The sequence below is a fragment of the Monodelphis domestica genome, chromosome 8 (genome assembly GCF_027887165.1).
Source record: "Monodelphis domestica isolate mMonDom1 chromosome 8, mMonDom1.pri, whole genome shotgun sequence".
Lineage (NCBI taxonomy): Eukaryota > Metazoa > Chordata > Mammalia > Didelphimorphia > Didelphidae > Monodelphis > Monodelphis domestica.
Genome location: NC_077234.1, coordinates 18,534,722 through 18,551,005, shown reverse-complemented (window position 1 = coordinate 18,551,005; position 16,284 = coordinate 18,534,722). Strand labels below are relative to the sequence as shown.

Below are 16,284 nucleotides of genomic sequence, written 5' to 3'. Positions count from 1 at the left end.
ATTGCCTCATGATTGGCCTGAAACTCATAAAAATGCATTTTTCTTCTTCATCCTCCCCTGTAAACAACAAAATGATGCCTACTGAGAACAGGACATCCTATTTAGCATGTTGGAGATGATGTCATTGTAGTGAATAATAACAGATTCTTTATTTTTTTAATTGTCTTTTTGTAGCAAAAAAACAAAAAACAAAAAACCCTCACCTCCTGTCTTGGAATCAATACCATGTATTGGTTCCAAGGCAGAAGAGGGGTAAGGGCTAGGCAATGGGGGTCAAGTGACTTGCCCAGGGTCACACAGCTGAGAAGTGTCTGAGACCAGATTTGAACCTAGGACCTCCCATCTCTAGGCCTGGATCTCAATCCATTGAGCTACCCAGCTTCCCACAGGCAGTTGTTTTTCTTCTGTGTCTCTGCTCCCACAGTTCTTCCTCTGAATGTATATAGCGTTCTTTCTCATAAGTCCCTCAAAATTGCAGACATTTTTTTTTAAAAGTAGAGTCAGCCCTAGTTCAGCTATTCCTCGGAGCAGGTCTTATCCCTACATACACCCCACTCCCAGTAATAAACAGCTACTTCATCAGTGACTCCAGAAGAGTCTTGATAACAGGTTCCAGAACTCCTCCAATTTTCTAACATTTTCACTCTGTGATCACTCCACATTCCACAGAGATATTCCATATCATGACTGAATTCTTCAAGTTATTGAGATTTTTTTCAACCCTAAAGTCCCTTCTGGGTTGAACTGAATCAATCAATCAATGAACATTTATTAGACACCTACTGTATCTTTCATTCACGGAGGCTTAAAAGCTAAAGTTAGGACAGTCCCAAGAAACACACATTCTTTGACATCTAGTTAATGTTCATTGTCAAGAAAACCCCAAATGGGGTCACAAAGAATCAGACAAGACAAAAACTGCTGAACAACAACAACATTGTGCAACTACCATTGTTGATTATTGTGTACAATGAGAGGGGCTATATATGTGGGATGGGAACTAGAGTTTGGCTCAATACAATAAACTCAGAGTACTGAAAGGAAACATAAGGTTTCCCTTGCCCATACAAAAGATCTTTCTCTTTTGAAACCAAAGTGCCCAGTTGTTCTAGTCAATTGGTAGCTTTTAACATTTTGGGATGCCTAAAACATTGTAGAAGTATTTAAATATTTAAATTGAAATTAAAAATATTTTCCTATTAAATATTTAAATTGGAGTCAATATTCCAAAATCTAGATTGACACTTCATGAAGTAAAAGCCAGAAAAAATGAGCTTGGAGCACTGATGGAGGAAAGGAATTTGGGTTTCCTCTTTTCAATCCCCAAAGTACTAGTGATACCCATTTAGAAGAAGAATAGGTTTTGAGTTTTAGAAAGTTTTAAAATAATCATGAGCTTTCTATTGCTTGAAATGTTAAAAAAGACAAAATATTTTTTAGATGTGGTCATTCTGGTATTATCAAAGTGTGGTGAATGGGAAATTTCCCTCTGAAATCTCGGGAATTTCATTTCTCATCCTACATCTATTCTTGAACCTTCCCATCTTCCTAAATTGGCTGTGTTGAGCCCATCATTGAAAAGAACTCGTGCCACATGTCTGAACACAAACGTCTCCCCTCCCTTCTGCATAAGGGTGGATTTTAATGACATCATTCTTGGCTGAGTCTCTAGAGCTGACCAGAATCCCATGTAGCCTTAATATCTGCCATGTTCTCCAATTTGGACTTGAATCAAAGCAAAGGATACATCTGCTTTCATCAGCTGGTGTGCTTTTAAAACTTCTATTGCTATCCAAATATATGGGATGCAAATAATAAGAAAAGAGTGAAAGTTGTTCTTTTCTTCTAATTAGTTATTTGGGGATGATTGAATCTTCCATTTGATTTTAACCGAGTTCTCTATTCACCAAGTGGGAAACTGTCTTCACCTAGCCTTTTGCACCTATACCAACAAACCGAGGCTTCATCAAAGAGAGAGGAGAATAAGGAATGTAATTTTGGAGCCCAATGCCATTCTAAAAACTATTTTGTATTCAAAAACAAAAAACAATATGATCTTCAAAATTGATCCTTTCCATGGCACAGTGAAGAAGATCTGATTAAGTTCATCTGATCTATCTAAGATGAGGGACAGCATAGAACAGTGACTAGAAAGCTGCCCCCAGAATCAAGGAGAACTGGGTTCAAATCCCACTTCAGATACAGAGTGGTTAGATGAGCCTGGGCAGTCACTGAATCTCTCAGAGTCCTCAGCCAACTCTCTAAAACTGTGAATTACTGATCAGTAACAGCCAAGGGAGTTCTCAAACAATGAAATTTTGGGTGTAATTTTTTTTTTTAAACTGAGAAAAAGACCATAGACACGGCATGTCCCAAAAGTCCTAATGCAATGTTAAACTAAAAGGTTTAAAGTTTATTAAATCTGTTAAAGATGAAAAGCACATGAAGATTTTGGATAATTCAGTATTTTGAGGAAGGGAATTTTCATGTGGGGAGTGACCTTCCATGATGAAATGACAAGTCTAGACACTCCCATATACATGCATATGCACTCGAGAAATATAAGATCACGAACAGAACAGAAGGCATGTAATTCAGTGCCTTATTTTTGTAAATGAGGAGATTGAAGCACAGTGTGACTTTTTTTAAAGTCTATTTTGTTTGGAAACTCTGTCTCATTTTGCAGAAGGGCATAGACAATTTTTAAAAGTTAATTAAATACTAATGAAAATAATTTAAATTACTCATTAAATTATTTTCATAAATTAAATATTTATGAATATATTAATTAAATTAACTAAATTAATATTAAACATTTATTTATGATTATGTTAATATGTTCTCTATATTCTCTAACATTATTACATACTATAATTATAGGAAGTATATATGTATATATATATAATTATATAAAGTATAAAAATAAATAAGGGGTTATCCCAGAGCAAGATAAGTGTCACTTAATTCTGAGTAGCCTCCTTGCCCACTTCAGTAAGGTCTGTAGGTTTTACTTGATAAATGGCATATACTTGAGGTTGCTATAAATTCTATAGGTATCTGTACATATAAATATATAATACTTACTTCAATCAATGTCAAAGTCCAAAAGAAACTAAAAAATATTTAGACGTAGGGGAGTGACAGAAAAATGGAAGGAAAAATCAAAAGGGAATAGTAGATGACAAACTAAATTTCAGTACTTAAAGGGTCACAGACCATAGCTAAAAGGGGTTGTGTCTGGAAATTCTATCATAACATGTTAACAATGATAATCGTCATAACAATAACAATTTCCTTGGTCACTATGATGACTCACATTTTCTATAGCACTTAAAGATTTTCAGAGTTTTCTTCACAGCACTCTTATGAAGTCAATAGTGTAAGTAGTATACCCATTTTGTAGATGAGGAAACTGAAACTGTGACAGGTTCAGTGAATTGAATAGAACTACACAATTAGTAAATATTGGAGATCTCCAACCTGATTTCCTGACTCCAAGGCTATGATGACTCTCATGTCATCATAAAGAAATGGTTTACCAGCTAAGCCTTTATCATAATAAATGGAGTCATGGGTAAGTTTGACATTCTATTCTTCTATAGTTTCTTGTCCATAATTATGTTCTCAGAGTCCTTTGTAACTCACATATGTACCCCACATCAAATGACTGCTGCTTTTTTAAAAAATGCCACAGACGTTGCTTGACATGGGAGATACAGAAGCAGCCTTGGAGTTAGGAAGACATCGGTTGAAGTCTGACACTTCCTGACTCTGGACAAGTCAACTTTTGGTAACTTTGGCAACTTTCTAAGACTTTATATTGCAGAATGGTGTAATCAGCATTGGGAAATTCTCTACTCAAGTGAAATCACAGGTTCAGATCCTCCCCCACCCCAAAATATTCAATTATATGTTTTCAAAGAAAGTTGATGCTATTTTCCTCAAAAGGTTTGCTCTTGTACCTCCTCATGGCATGGGATGATTCTGAGTCCTGGAGATAGAAGCCAGGAAGTTCTATTAAAGCTGCCAATGCACCACTGATGGGCAGACTATCTCTGCTGGTGGAAGACCAGCCTGCCTGGGTCCAGAGGCTCATCATCTTTGCATCAGTTGGTGAAATTGGGGCCATTGCAAGCATGAAGCAAACAAAGTACCAAATGACTCTGTCCTCACCTCCTTCCTTCCCTTGGGGAATGTCTGGAGACAGAGGTACAAAAAAGGGTGGGGACAGAGGAGCTCAGAATGACTCCACTTTTAAAATCATCTGTAGTCATTAATTTAACTGTTGGCATTCAGAATATGAGTTTCCTGTCCAATAACTGATGAAATAATATATTATTGGAGGAACTGCCTCATATCCTACTTGACAGACTTGCTACAAATGAAATCAGAAGATCAAAAGAAATTGCAGAGACACTATGGTGTAGTGGTTCCACTGGATTTGGAATCAAGAAGCCCTGGGCTTGAATCCTAACTCATACATAACCAGCTGCATGACTCAAGTCAAAGGACTCATTGTCCTTCACTTTCTTCATCTGAGGAATGAGGAGAGTGGACCTTTCCAGTCTCTTTCTGAGTTAAAGCAGTGATCCTTTGAAGTTGTGAGAAAATATTTGTAAAGTATTTGACTAATAATAACTACCATTTATATAGCAGCTACTAGGTGCCAAGCACTGTGCTAAGGGTTTTACAATTACTATTTCAATTAATAATCACAACACCCTTGTATCTTGGTAGATCCTATCATTATCCTCATTTTATGAATAAGAAAACTGAGGCAGACAGAGGTTAAGTGACTTGCCCAGGATCACACAGCTAGTAAGTGTCTGGGGACAAATTTAAACTCAGGTCTTTCTGACTCCAGGTCAAGCACTCCATCCACAGCACAGTGCTTGGCACATGGTAAGTACTTACTAAATGTACATTCATTTCCCCCATCTCCCAACTACAACAATGGCCCATACATTCTTCTTCTATTCTAAATTCTATTCTATTCTAAAAAAATTCTATCCTTAAAAAAATAAATATTCTATTAAATTCTATTCAAAGAATTTAGTAAAAAAATTGGTTGAGTTGTTTTCATTTTGTGCCCAAAGATAACTGAAATTAGCAGTTCATGGGATAATTGGTCATCTCTTCTTGCAATATTCATAATGAATGTAACTGCCTTTCCCTTTATCCCTTCCCCCAAACAAAAAAGTTAATAGCTGTGTATTCACTAATATTAATCAGGGAGGATAAGAATATTAAAAGAGAAGTTCTAGGAGACTTCTGGGTACACATGGCAGCATTGTAGATCCAGGACTCTTCCTCTCCTCACCACCTACTGATATAGACTACTTCAAAAGACCAAAAAAAAACAAAACAAATTCATATGACTGAAGGGACTCAATAGTAGGGCACAGCATTGAAGGTATGTGGGATTTGGGCATTTCCACACTATAAGGACGTGAAATAGCTTCCACCAAAACTCAGGCAGATCAACCCTCCCCACCCCACCTTTGGAGCTAGAGTCAGAGCCAGTGTACTAGAACCAGTAAGTGAGGGGCACCTATAGAGGGAGTGAGGAGTGCCTCCAGGTCCTTGGCAGCTGAATAAGACCACCAAAGACCTACCCCTGAGAGCAGCTAGACTTGAGACCCCTATAGGCTGAAGAGTGCATACCTTGGGTGCCTGCACAGAGATAGTGAAGAGAAGGGCAATAAATAGTAGATGCTGCAGAGACTCAAGAGGTGACCTCAGGCAAAAACCTCACTCCTTAGCTCCATCCACAGAGAGCCTGCCCTTAAAACTCAGACTTCTGACTGGAAAGGGAAGGAAAAACCACCATAGTGATGGCAAACAACACCCAGGAAAAACAACTTCCCAACACCAAGAAAAACAAGAAGAAGGCATTGGCCCTTGATAATTTTTATGGAGGAAAAATCCAGACTACAGAGGAAATAGCAGATGAGGACATACGAATACCAAGAAACTTTACTTATTTAGTGCCATACCCATCAAACTACAAAGAATCTTTTTTACTGAATTAGAAAAAACCATAACAAAGTTCATTTGGAAGAACAAAAAATCAAGGATATCCAGGGAAATCATGGGGGGAGGAGGGGAATAAAGGAAGGAAGCCTAGCAATACCAGATCTCAAACTACTGTAAAGCAGTGGTCATAAATGGGCAAGGGACATGAATAGGCAATTTTAATATGAAGAAATTAAAACCATTAATAAGCACATGAAAAAGTGTCCTAAATCTCCTATAATCAGCGAAATGTGAATCAAAATAACTCTGATGTACCACCTCACACCCAGCAGATTGGCTGACATGACAGCAAAAGAAAGTAATGAATGCTGGAGGGGATGTGGCAAAGTTGGGACATTAATGCACTGCTGGTGGAGCTGTGAATTGATCCAACCATTCTGGAGGGCAATTTGGAACTATGCCCAAAGGGCGCTAAAAGTCTGTCTGCCCTTTGATCCAGCCATAGCACTGCTGGCCATAGTCTGAAACACTTAGATTACATGAGGATATCATCTCTCCTTTCTCATTTTTTTGTAGACATTTATTTATACCTTCCTTCTTCAATGATCATTTTCTGATGTGGTAATTGTTTGTGGGGTAATATTGTTTTCCTAGCTATATTGTAAGCACACTAAAGGTACCAGGTCTCATTTATCTTGACTCTGAACCCTCCCTTGCCACAATGATTTTCAAGCAACAAAATCGCTTTATAAAGTACTATAGAAATTTAACTTTTATTACTACTACTAAGGTTATTTGTGAAATTAAGATATCCTGACAGCTGCATTGTAGGTATAATGTGGTATCAAGAACAGGGAAGCATGGCCATTAACCATTCAATTATTACCAATTAAGGATATAAGGAATGGGGGTGGGAAAGTCAGTGTCTCTATGGATCAATGCCAGCTTTGGCTATGGGACATCCTGGGTTCAAGTCTAGCTTCAGACATTTCCTACCTGTGTGACCCTGGGAAAGTCTCTTAACCCTCCATTTCCTAGCCCTATACTTGTATCCATTCTTAGGCAGAAGTTAAGGGTTTAAAATAAACAAATTTATGAAAGGATAGATAGATAGACAGGCAGATTGATAGATGGATGGATAGATGAACAAATAAACAAAGAAATGGGAGGAAAGACAAAATCCTATCTGCTTGCACCATTGAGTTGCATAGTTATGATCCAATGTCTCCAAACAGCTGATGTGAAATTTGTTTGACTTCCTATTCCAGAGTAACTGTATTCTTTCTTCTTCCTTTTCTCTGGTTAATATTGCTTAATGGGTGCTTTAAACTGGTTAAGTTGGGTTGCCAAAGATGCTTCCTGAATTTGGTGGTTTTTAGTGACTCCCTTTTGTTCAATGCCTGCAAATAATTTCCATTTTTAATAAAAGCATTTTACAAACTAAACTTTGATAATTAGCAGAATAGTCCACAAAATCATGGAAACTATGTACCTAAGTAATCCTACTTCATAAGAAACATTTGTAGAATTGGTGGCAATAGAACTGACCTAATGAGTTATTGATTCAGATGGGGAAATTATTCTACAATCTGATGTTCACCTTGACTTATAAGGCAGAACACATATAAACTTGTTTCTACTAATGTTAATACTTAAAACCCAACTGAGATGTCTCATCCCTCACTTTTATTCCCTTGTACAGGCTGTTCTTTATTCCTGGAATATTCTGTCTCTTTACTTCTACCTCTGGGAATCTCTCACTCCTTTCAAGCCTCACTTCCTACATAAAGCCTTTCCTGATGCTCCCAATTGGTCATGGGGTGGTTTCCTCCACCCCAAATGACTTTGTGCTTACCAACATAGTTTTATTTACTTCTATACATTTGTGGTGTTTCACCTCAGTAAAATGTAATCTCATTAAAAGCAAGAATTGTTTACTTTGTATATCCAGTGCCTAAGGAGGCAAGGGCAAATATTGGTGCTTAAATGTTTGTTTGAATTGAATTGAACAATAGTAAATAATAATACCAATAATAATAGCTGAAATTTGCATCAAACTTTAAGATTTCCAAAGTTTGCTAGGTTAATTATCTCATTTTTAATCTCTGTGAAATAGGCAATTCCAGTATTGACTAAAGGGATGTTTCAGTAAAGTCATTAATATAATTTTTCATAAATCAAATCATGTTTCAGGTGTGTTAGGGAAGTTCTCTAGGGAAGTTCGGGTGTCCTAGAGTAAATCACCATTTAAAGATTCCCTTTGTGACTGACTGCCCTCGAATTTTCCCATTTTGTACCTTTAGATTTTTATATGATGGATTCTCTTCAGTGAATGAATCAGTTAGAGATGTTTGTTGAATACCTATCAGTGTCTGGCATTGTTATATGTATTTTTAAAGTATAAAATAAGAAAAACAATTTCTCTTGTCTCTAACTGCTAAGACCTTCCCATCAAGTTAGAAAAGCAAACTTCAAACTGTCAGTTGGAAGGCCAGGGTGCGTAATCAAGTCCTCAGTTGTGTGAAATCTCATAAATATGCCATGCAAAAATAAAGAGTTGGAACTGGGGCTATTTATTCAAAAAAAGGGAAGACTCAAAGGGAATATATAGTAACTGCCTTCAAACGTTTGAAGGGCATCATGTCATAGAGAGATTAGACTTGCTTTGCTTGGACTCCAAGAGTAGAAGGAGCAATCGGTCCAAAAACATATATGCATTCATTCATTCCATAAGAAGTCATTTTGATCACGGCTTAAAGAAAAACATCACAGTATGGCTATCTTAAAGTGGAATGTCCTGCCTCAAGAGGTGGTCAGTTCTCTCCCATACCTGAATCTTAAAGCAATGAGGAAATGACCACTTATTCATCTGATTGTGGAAGGAACTCTTATTTAGGATAGTTTGTACCTGACAGTCTCCAAAATTTTTTCCAAATCTTAGCTTCTGTGATTCTATAATGGGCATTCAGAAAAAAGATGGCTAACTGGGGAAGGTTTCCTTTACTTTACTTGGGCTATGGAAAAAGAATTGCATTTAAAGAGGGGGAAAGAGGGGAGAAGAAATGGAATTGGGGGTCAATATGGGCAAAGATATGAAGGTGGGAGTTAATTTGATGGTTAGACACTGAGGGTATGCATGTATGTGAGAGGGAAGTGCCATTTTAACAGAAAAGATTAAATGTTTGTATACATATGCATACATATGTATATAGTATATAATATATTGTGTGTGTATATATATATATATATATATATATATATATATATATGTAGTTGGGGAGAATCAGATCCAAAATGTCTAAAAATCTAGACAAGAAGGATTTTGATTTTATATGAAATAGAAAATGGAGAACTTATTTATGGAGGTAGACATGACCCATCAATGAATCAATAAGCATTTATTAAATTCTCACTATGTCCTTAGTTCAGAACTGGTTTTAAAGAAAATTTTAAAAATATATGATGAAAGTATTGTTTTATTTGAATAAAATTGTATTGATATATTTTATTTTTCCATCACCTTATTCTCCTTACATACCTCTCCCTTCTCTTCCTGCCCACCAGAGAGCTATTCCTTATTTCAAATAATTTAAAATGTTGCTTTACAAAAATGTCTGACTGTGGTGTACAGGATAGTTTGGAGAGAGGTGGAGGGAGAAATTGGAGACAGAAAGGTCAGGGAACAAACAATATGAGATGACCTTATTTTAAAATGATGACGTAGCCACCTCTTTTGACCTCATTGCTAAGTTCATGTTGACCTAATACCTACAAGGACTGTGTTCTATGTTGACTCTGGGACTCTGAATGAACAAAATATGGATTTCTCTCTGTTGTCCTTGGCAGGAGAGTGCGAGGACCTGCCTGACTTACCTGGTGGACCAACTAGCCAACATGGAACATGCCTTCCACCATCTTCTTCTGCTGGAGATAAAGAATCTCACTGATACCTTCCCTACCATCCTGGGTACTCAAAGTAGAGACATCTACCGGATGAGTAACAGTTTCACAGCCATTGCTAAGCTTCTCATTCGACACCTGGACAAGGACAATACCCAAAGAAGGAGGTAAATGGATGTTGTGTGCCATTCTTGGTTCTAGACCATGGCCACATTTGCCTTTGAATGGGGGATGAGCCCAACATAAATGCCTCATTTATGCAGCCATACTTTGCAATAAAACTTCTTCCAGAAAATGTAGTACAATATGCCTTGTGTCACAAAATGGCAACTTCTGTCCAGGATTACATAGGCTAAAATAAAGTCTTGCAGTGTCCACTTCCATATTGCCTTGTGAGGTAGATAATATGAGCATCTCTTCCCCCTCCCAAACTTTATCTTTGATGGGAGGATGATGGCAGCTGCTCCTTTTCTTTGTTCACTATTGTCTCAGTGGAGCATGTGAAGATTTAGAAAATTATTGTATTCTTCCTGTAAGTGTGTAGGAAGAAAATTTAGGTCATTCATTCTAAAATCTTCATGATCTGGCTAGGGATATCTTCAGGGGGATGACCTCCCAGGGATGCAAGATTAACTTTGGGGTGGGGGGATCGATCCTTCGAGCACGTGCTCTTGGGAAGTCAAGTATACTCCCTAAGCTTTACACAGTTTCCAAGATGCTGCTTTCAGAGGGCTGGTTCAGAACTCACAATGCAGCCTCCCTTGGGATTGTGAGAGGGCCCATTATTGGGAAGGTCATTTGGCATTCTGAGCACAGCCTATAGGCTGATTGCACCCTCCTGGTGACTGGCATGTGCACCAGAGAAGAAAGATTAGGCTTCATTCATGCTTAGGTCCAATTCTCTCAGCTTCCTCTGCTTAAGCCTTACAGTCAGGAGGCTAAAGGACAGGGTTTATTTTGACCAAGTTTGTGAGATATTGCATGGGAAAATGCTTTGAAAAAGTATTCAGGGTTATACAAACTTGCCCTATTACTGTTAGCTGAGAAAAGTGCCACTAAATCTTTACATCCCCCAATTGTATCAGGGGTATTTTGATAGCAGATGAACTTCTTCCCACTAAAGAGATCCCTGGGTCAATGATTTTAACTGAAATATTACACAGGCAAATTCTGAGGGAAAGAAATAATAAATGACTTAATAGAACACTTTATATTAATTATCTCGTTTGGGTTTCACAAACATCTTTGCTTTAAGCCACAGGAGCCTTTCCTGAGCCTTCAACTTTACCTCCTTTTCCCCCACCCAAATTAACCATTTGAAGCAGATGCTTCTAATATTTCCACATTGAGGCTCAGAGAGATTAAGTGACTTGTCCATAGTTAGGCACTAGTAAGTGGTATTTGAGTTAGCCACTAATAATTGGTCTATGTGCCTGCCCAATCAAAGTGAAGGAAGGAAGGAAGGAAGGAAGGAAGGAAGGAAGGAAGGAAGGAAGGAAGGAAGGAAGGAAGGAAGGAAGGAAGGAAGGAAGGAAGGAAGGAAGGAAGGAAGGAAGGAAGGAAGGAAAAAGAAAAGAAAATTTCACCAATAAGACTACACAGATGAGAAAAGGTCTGAGTTTTTGTTCCCATTGCCAAACTGCCATTCATGTAATGTAAAGAAAGGCAAGCAAAAGGAAGAGGAAAAATACTGAGAACACAGATGCCTGAGCCCTCTTTCCCTCTCCATAAGTGATTTTAGTTAGCTCAGTCTTTTCTCCTTCCTCTTATTGTTCTTCTGAACCATTGAGACTGTGGTGGGAACTCCCAGATATTGGTGCAGGCAGACAGGCAGCAGTGAGTTTCTCTTATTAACAGCTCATCATTATCTGTATTCGTTGCTATGGTTCCCACAGCAGCATCTTCTCTCTGAATGGCCATCATTGTTAACTTTTGGCTTCTCTAATTTCTCTGTCCCCCAAACTAAGAATTCTCTAGGTTATTGTCTGAAACATGCAGCAAGAGGTCAGAGCTTCACAATTAAAGTGGAAATTAATAAGTGAAGAGGGCATGAGAGAAAATGAAAGATGATCAAACTCGAAACAGATGTCACCCAATTTACAGATCGAACACACAGCTCAGCAGGCAAGATTTTAGACTAGAGGCCAAAACTCCAAGTGTATTGAAAGAAAAAATAATTAGCATCTGAGAGAGAATGAAAAACTAAAGCAGACAGGAGCCCCAGTGTGCCAAATCATTATGAGTAATTTGGACAGTTTTTATTAAATGCATCCAAAGAACGATCTTGTATTTTGTTCTCTTCAATTTTGGAATCATTTAAAAAATTCAGACAATAAATGAGCAAAGACTAAATATTAGCAAAGTCTAACAAAGTGTATTAGATTTTGACATCTATTTGGGAGGAGCTAAAGGGCCATAACTGCCATTATAGATTAAAACAAGTGAACATGCCAGGGATTGAGAAAAACCATCCATATAGTATGGTACTCTGGTCATGAATACTCTTCTATTCATCCACTAATAATTGGTCTATTTGTCTGTCCAATCAAAGCTGGGGAAAGAACAGGCTAAAACTCTGGCAACCACTCAGGTTGGCTGAGCAGACAAAGGGAGGATATCAAAAGCATCTTTGCCAAGTCCATCATGGTGTCAAGAAGGTTGACATGAATGCGTCCATATGGAACAGTTAATCATGAAGCAGTATTTGTGGTAAGATGTACCAGGTCCTTATCAGAATATTGGCCAATGAACTCACAAAGAAAAACAAGCAAGAAGGAAGTAAATAGAAGAAAGAAGAAAGAAAAAAGGCAGAGGAGGAGCATAGCTTATGTATTTAGGTCTCTTGTCTCTAAGCCATAAGTACCCTCCCTGAGCCTTCACGTTTGCATCCTACTCTTCACCCCACCAAGAAAAAATGGAATCCATTCCTTTTAGTTATAGCCCCAAAGTCTTGAACAGAAGCTTTCAAATGGTAAAAAAGAGAGTTCATTAGGGATGAGGATGAATAAATATTTAATAGTCAACTTAAAAGCAAATAAAATGAGTGAGGGGAGACTATTTAAACCCTCGTCTGGCTTGAATTGTTTTTAAGATCCAACCCTGAAAGAATAGAAAGTCAAATCAGAGTTGTAGGTTTAAAAAGTAAGAAGTTCATTTGAAGCGAAATGAATGGAGACAGTATAGTTATTGATGTTAATTGATTCATTTGTGTCCGACCCTTAGTTACCCCATGGACCATAGCATCCTCGGCCATTCTATCTTCCACTATACCCGAAAGTCTGTTCAAACTCATATTTATTGCTTTCATGACATTATCCATCTATCTCAACCCCTACCATCCCCCCTTTTTTGCCTTCAATCCTTCCCAACCTCTGAGTCTTTTCTAATGAGTAGAGTCCTGTCTTCTCATTACGTGTCCCACATTTTCAAGTTTCAGTTTCATTGTTTGTCTTTCCAATGACCTATATAATACTGTCTAGAGAGACAACATAATTATATGAGGTATTAGTAAAGTATGGGCAGGGCAGGGATGGAAATAACAGAATATGAATCTTTTTTTCTTAAACCCTTACCTTCTATCTTAGAGTTGATACTAAGTATTAGTTCCAAGGCAGAAAAGTGGTAAGGACTGGGTAGTTGGAGTGGACACAGCTAGAAAGGTCTGAAGCAAGATTTGAACCAAGAATCTCCCATCTCTAGGTGTGGCTCTCAATCTGCTGAACTATCTATCTGTCCAATAATGTGAATCTTGAAATTTTGGGGATCTACTTTCTCTAAAGTCTGTGAACTCAAGGGATCTCCTGAATTTGGAGGAGTCTCCCTGCCCCAATAGCTTTGGAGTGACCTTAGACATTTAACCAAAAGATCCAAGGGTATTGGGTCACTTCTGGGTCTAATCTACATATGGATCCATCTTAGAATAGAGACAGGGAGCAGATTTCATCTACAACTTTTGAGTGTCCCTTTGAAGCAGTTATGCAATTCTTCAAACTCATGATTTGTCCTTTCCCTTCCTTTACATATACTTGAATCTTCTTCTTCAAAGCCTTGATAGTACTTCTTTGCAATAACTATTCAGTGCTTATCTACCATGGCATAGAAATGATATATGAAAAGTGTTGTGGAGTGATCACTCGTTCTTCTGGGAACAGTGTGTTTATACAAAGAAAATCAACTCTTTTAGAATAACTGTTGGTGTAAGAAACTTTACATGAGCTTACTCAGAATTATAATGGAAAACATGTGTTTTCCCCCTCCTTTGGCAGACTACTCTCCTACCAAGGTGATGCTTAAGAATAAAACCAAAGTTTTAAGGAGAAAGAAGTAATCTTTATTTTTAATCTGGATGGGTCTAATATGGTCACTTTTATAAGAAGGCAGTTAGGAAGCTGAATTGTTACTCCTTTTTGTGGTTGGAGCTATGGGCATTGTTCATCATCCATGCACAGGGTCAGAATGGAATCATGGTGCTTTGTTTCTTTCTCTCCTGAAGAGGTTGTCTGACATGTGGCACCATTTATGTTCCATCTGTTTTTCATTTACTCAACTATTTTTTTTCTCCTTTTAAGCAATGTTTATGATGATCTGAAGAGCTATAAAGGTATCTCAGGAATTCATTTAGCAGCAAGGGATGGAAGAGTGAGACACTATGACCAGTCAGGAAAACAACCAGATCCCACCATGATCAATGACCCAAATGTGCCATTTTTCCTCCATATTGAACCACAGCAAAATTGGAACACCAACATGAAGTATGAGCAAAGTAATTATCGCATTGTCAGGGTCTTTGGGTGGTGATTTGTCCTATGACATAAAAAAGCATTCTGATCATTCAAAGCTATGTTACATAAGAAAAATAACATTTACTTTAGTGTCTTCAGTTTTGATCTAAATTATAGGGCAAGACCAATGGTTGCACAGTATTCCAGCATCTTGGTGGCCATTATGTCTAAGCAGTAGCTGACCAAGGTTCCATTCTACTGTTTGCCTAATAGGTGGTCATTCAGTCTTTGCTCCAGTGGGGAAAAGCCTACTACCTCTTAACTTAGCTCATTCAACTTGGAAACCCTCCCATTGTTTAGAAGTTCTTTCCTTATAACAAGATGAAATTTGCCTTTTTGCTTCTTTTATTTCTTGCTTCTAATTTTGCCCTCTGAAATGAAGCAGACCCAAGTCTAACTGACACCCTTTCAAATACTTGAAGAAAGCTATGGTGTCTTAATAATAGTTATAAAGCACTTAGTATATATAGTGCCTGGCTCATAGTATGTGCTATATCAATGTTTATTCCTTTCGCTTCCCACCAACACCAGTCTTCTTCTTTCTTAGCTAAATATCTCCGGTTCTTTCTTTCAATATTCATACTTTGTGGCATATACTCAAGTCCCTTTGCAATTCTAGTTTCCCTCTGCTGAGCTCTGCAAATTATTAATATCCTTCTTGACTTTTGATGCCCAGAAATGAACACAATAAATGCAATGTAATCAGGGGATCATAGAGAGCCATGATGCTATCTGAGAAGGTAAGACTTTATGGCCTCCAAGGTCCTTTGCAGTGCTAGTAATCTATAATTCCATGAATATGTTTTCAAAATCCATAGAGTATGTTACATAAATTGCTAATTAGTCATGAATCAACAAGCATTTTTATGTATCTACTATGTGCCAGAAATTGTGCTAATGACTGGGGATACAAAGAAAGACCAAAAAAAAAAAAGTTCCTGCCCTCAAGGAGCTTATATGCTAATGGGGGTTCTAACATGTACATAAGGAGGCACATATATGATATAAAGAAAATTGGAAATAACCTTCAAGAAGAAACTTTCAGTGATTAGAAGAGAAATCTAGTGATTAGAAAAGACTCCCTAAATAAGGCAGCATGTGAACTGAGTCTTAAAGGGAACCAGGAATTCTAAAAAACTAAACAAAACAGAGCTTAATAAGTAAATAAACTATGAAGCCCTGAGCTAAGTGGCAAGGATAACAGACAAGTAAAGCCAGTCCCTCTTTTTTTTTTTAGGCACATTATCTTAACCTTTTCTTTTTTAAAAAACTTTATTTAATTGATTAATTTAGAGTATTTTTTCAGGATTACAAAAATCATGTTCTTTTCCTCTCCTCCTCCCAACCCCCTCCCTTAGCCAACGCACAATTCCACTGGGTTTTACATGTGTCATTAAGCCAGTCCCTCTTAAGAATTCCCATTTTAAAGGGGGAAGGGAGGGAGCAACACATGGGAAGACTTCAAATGGAAGTCATGTGGTCCTTAGGGTACAGGGGCAAATGAGATGGTAATGCTACTGCTGCTGCTTCTAAATCCTTTCCATTATAAAATCATAGCTGTTTCTGATATTGAACCATTTGACAATGTCAGACTTTGATAGGGGGAACTTTCATTAGTAGCTATGCT

General features: G+C 37.6%; 2 protein-coding genes across 5 annotated transcripts in view; one reads left to right on the top strand and one right to left on the bottom strand.

Annotated features, from left to right (window-relative positions):
• The window catches only part of VEPH1 (ventricular zone expressed PH domain containing 1), a 232,780-nt gene that overhangs the window by 90,121 nt on the left and 126,375 nt on the right, over nt 1–16,284 (top strand). For all 4 annotated transcript variants that reach the window (XM_007502316.3, XM_001363287.4, XM_007502315.3 and 1 more), the window contains one exon: nt 9,823–10,043. In XM_007502316.3, the coding sequence (XP_007502378.2) occupies nt 9,823–10,043 (221 nt within the window). The remainder of the gene's footprint in view (nt 1–9,822; nt 10,044–16,284) is intronic.
• PTX3 (pentraxin 3) overlaps nt 1–16,284 on the bottom strand; it is a 101,051-nt gene that overhangs the window by 38,445 nt on the left and 46,322 nt on the right. The gene's annotated exons all lie outside the window — the stretch shown is intronic.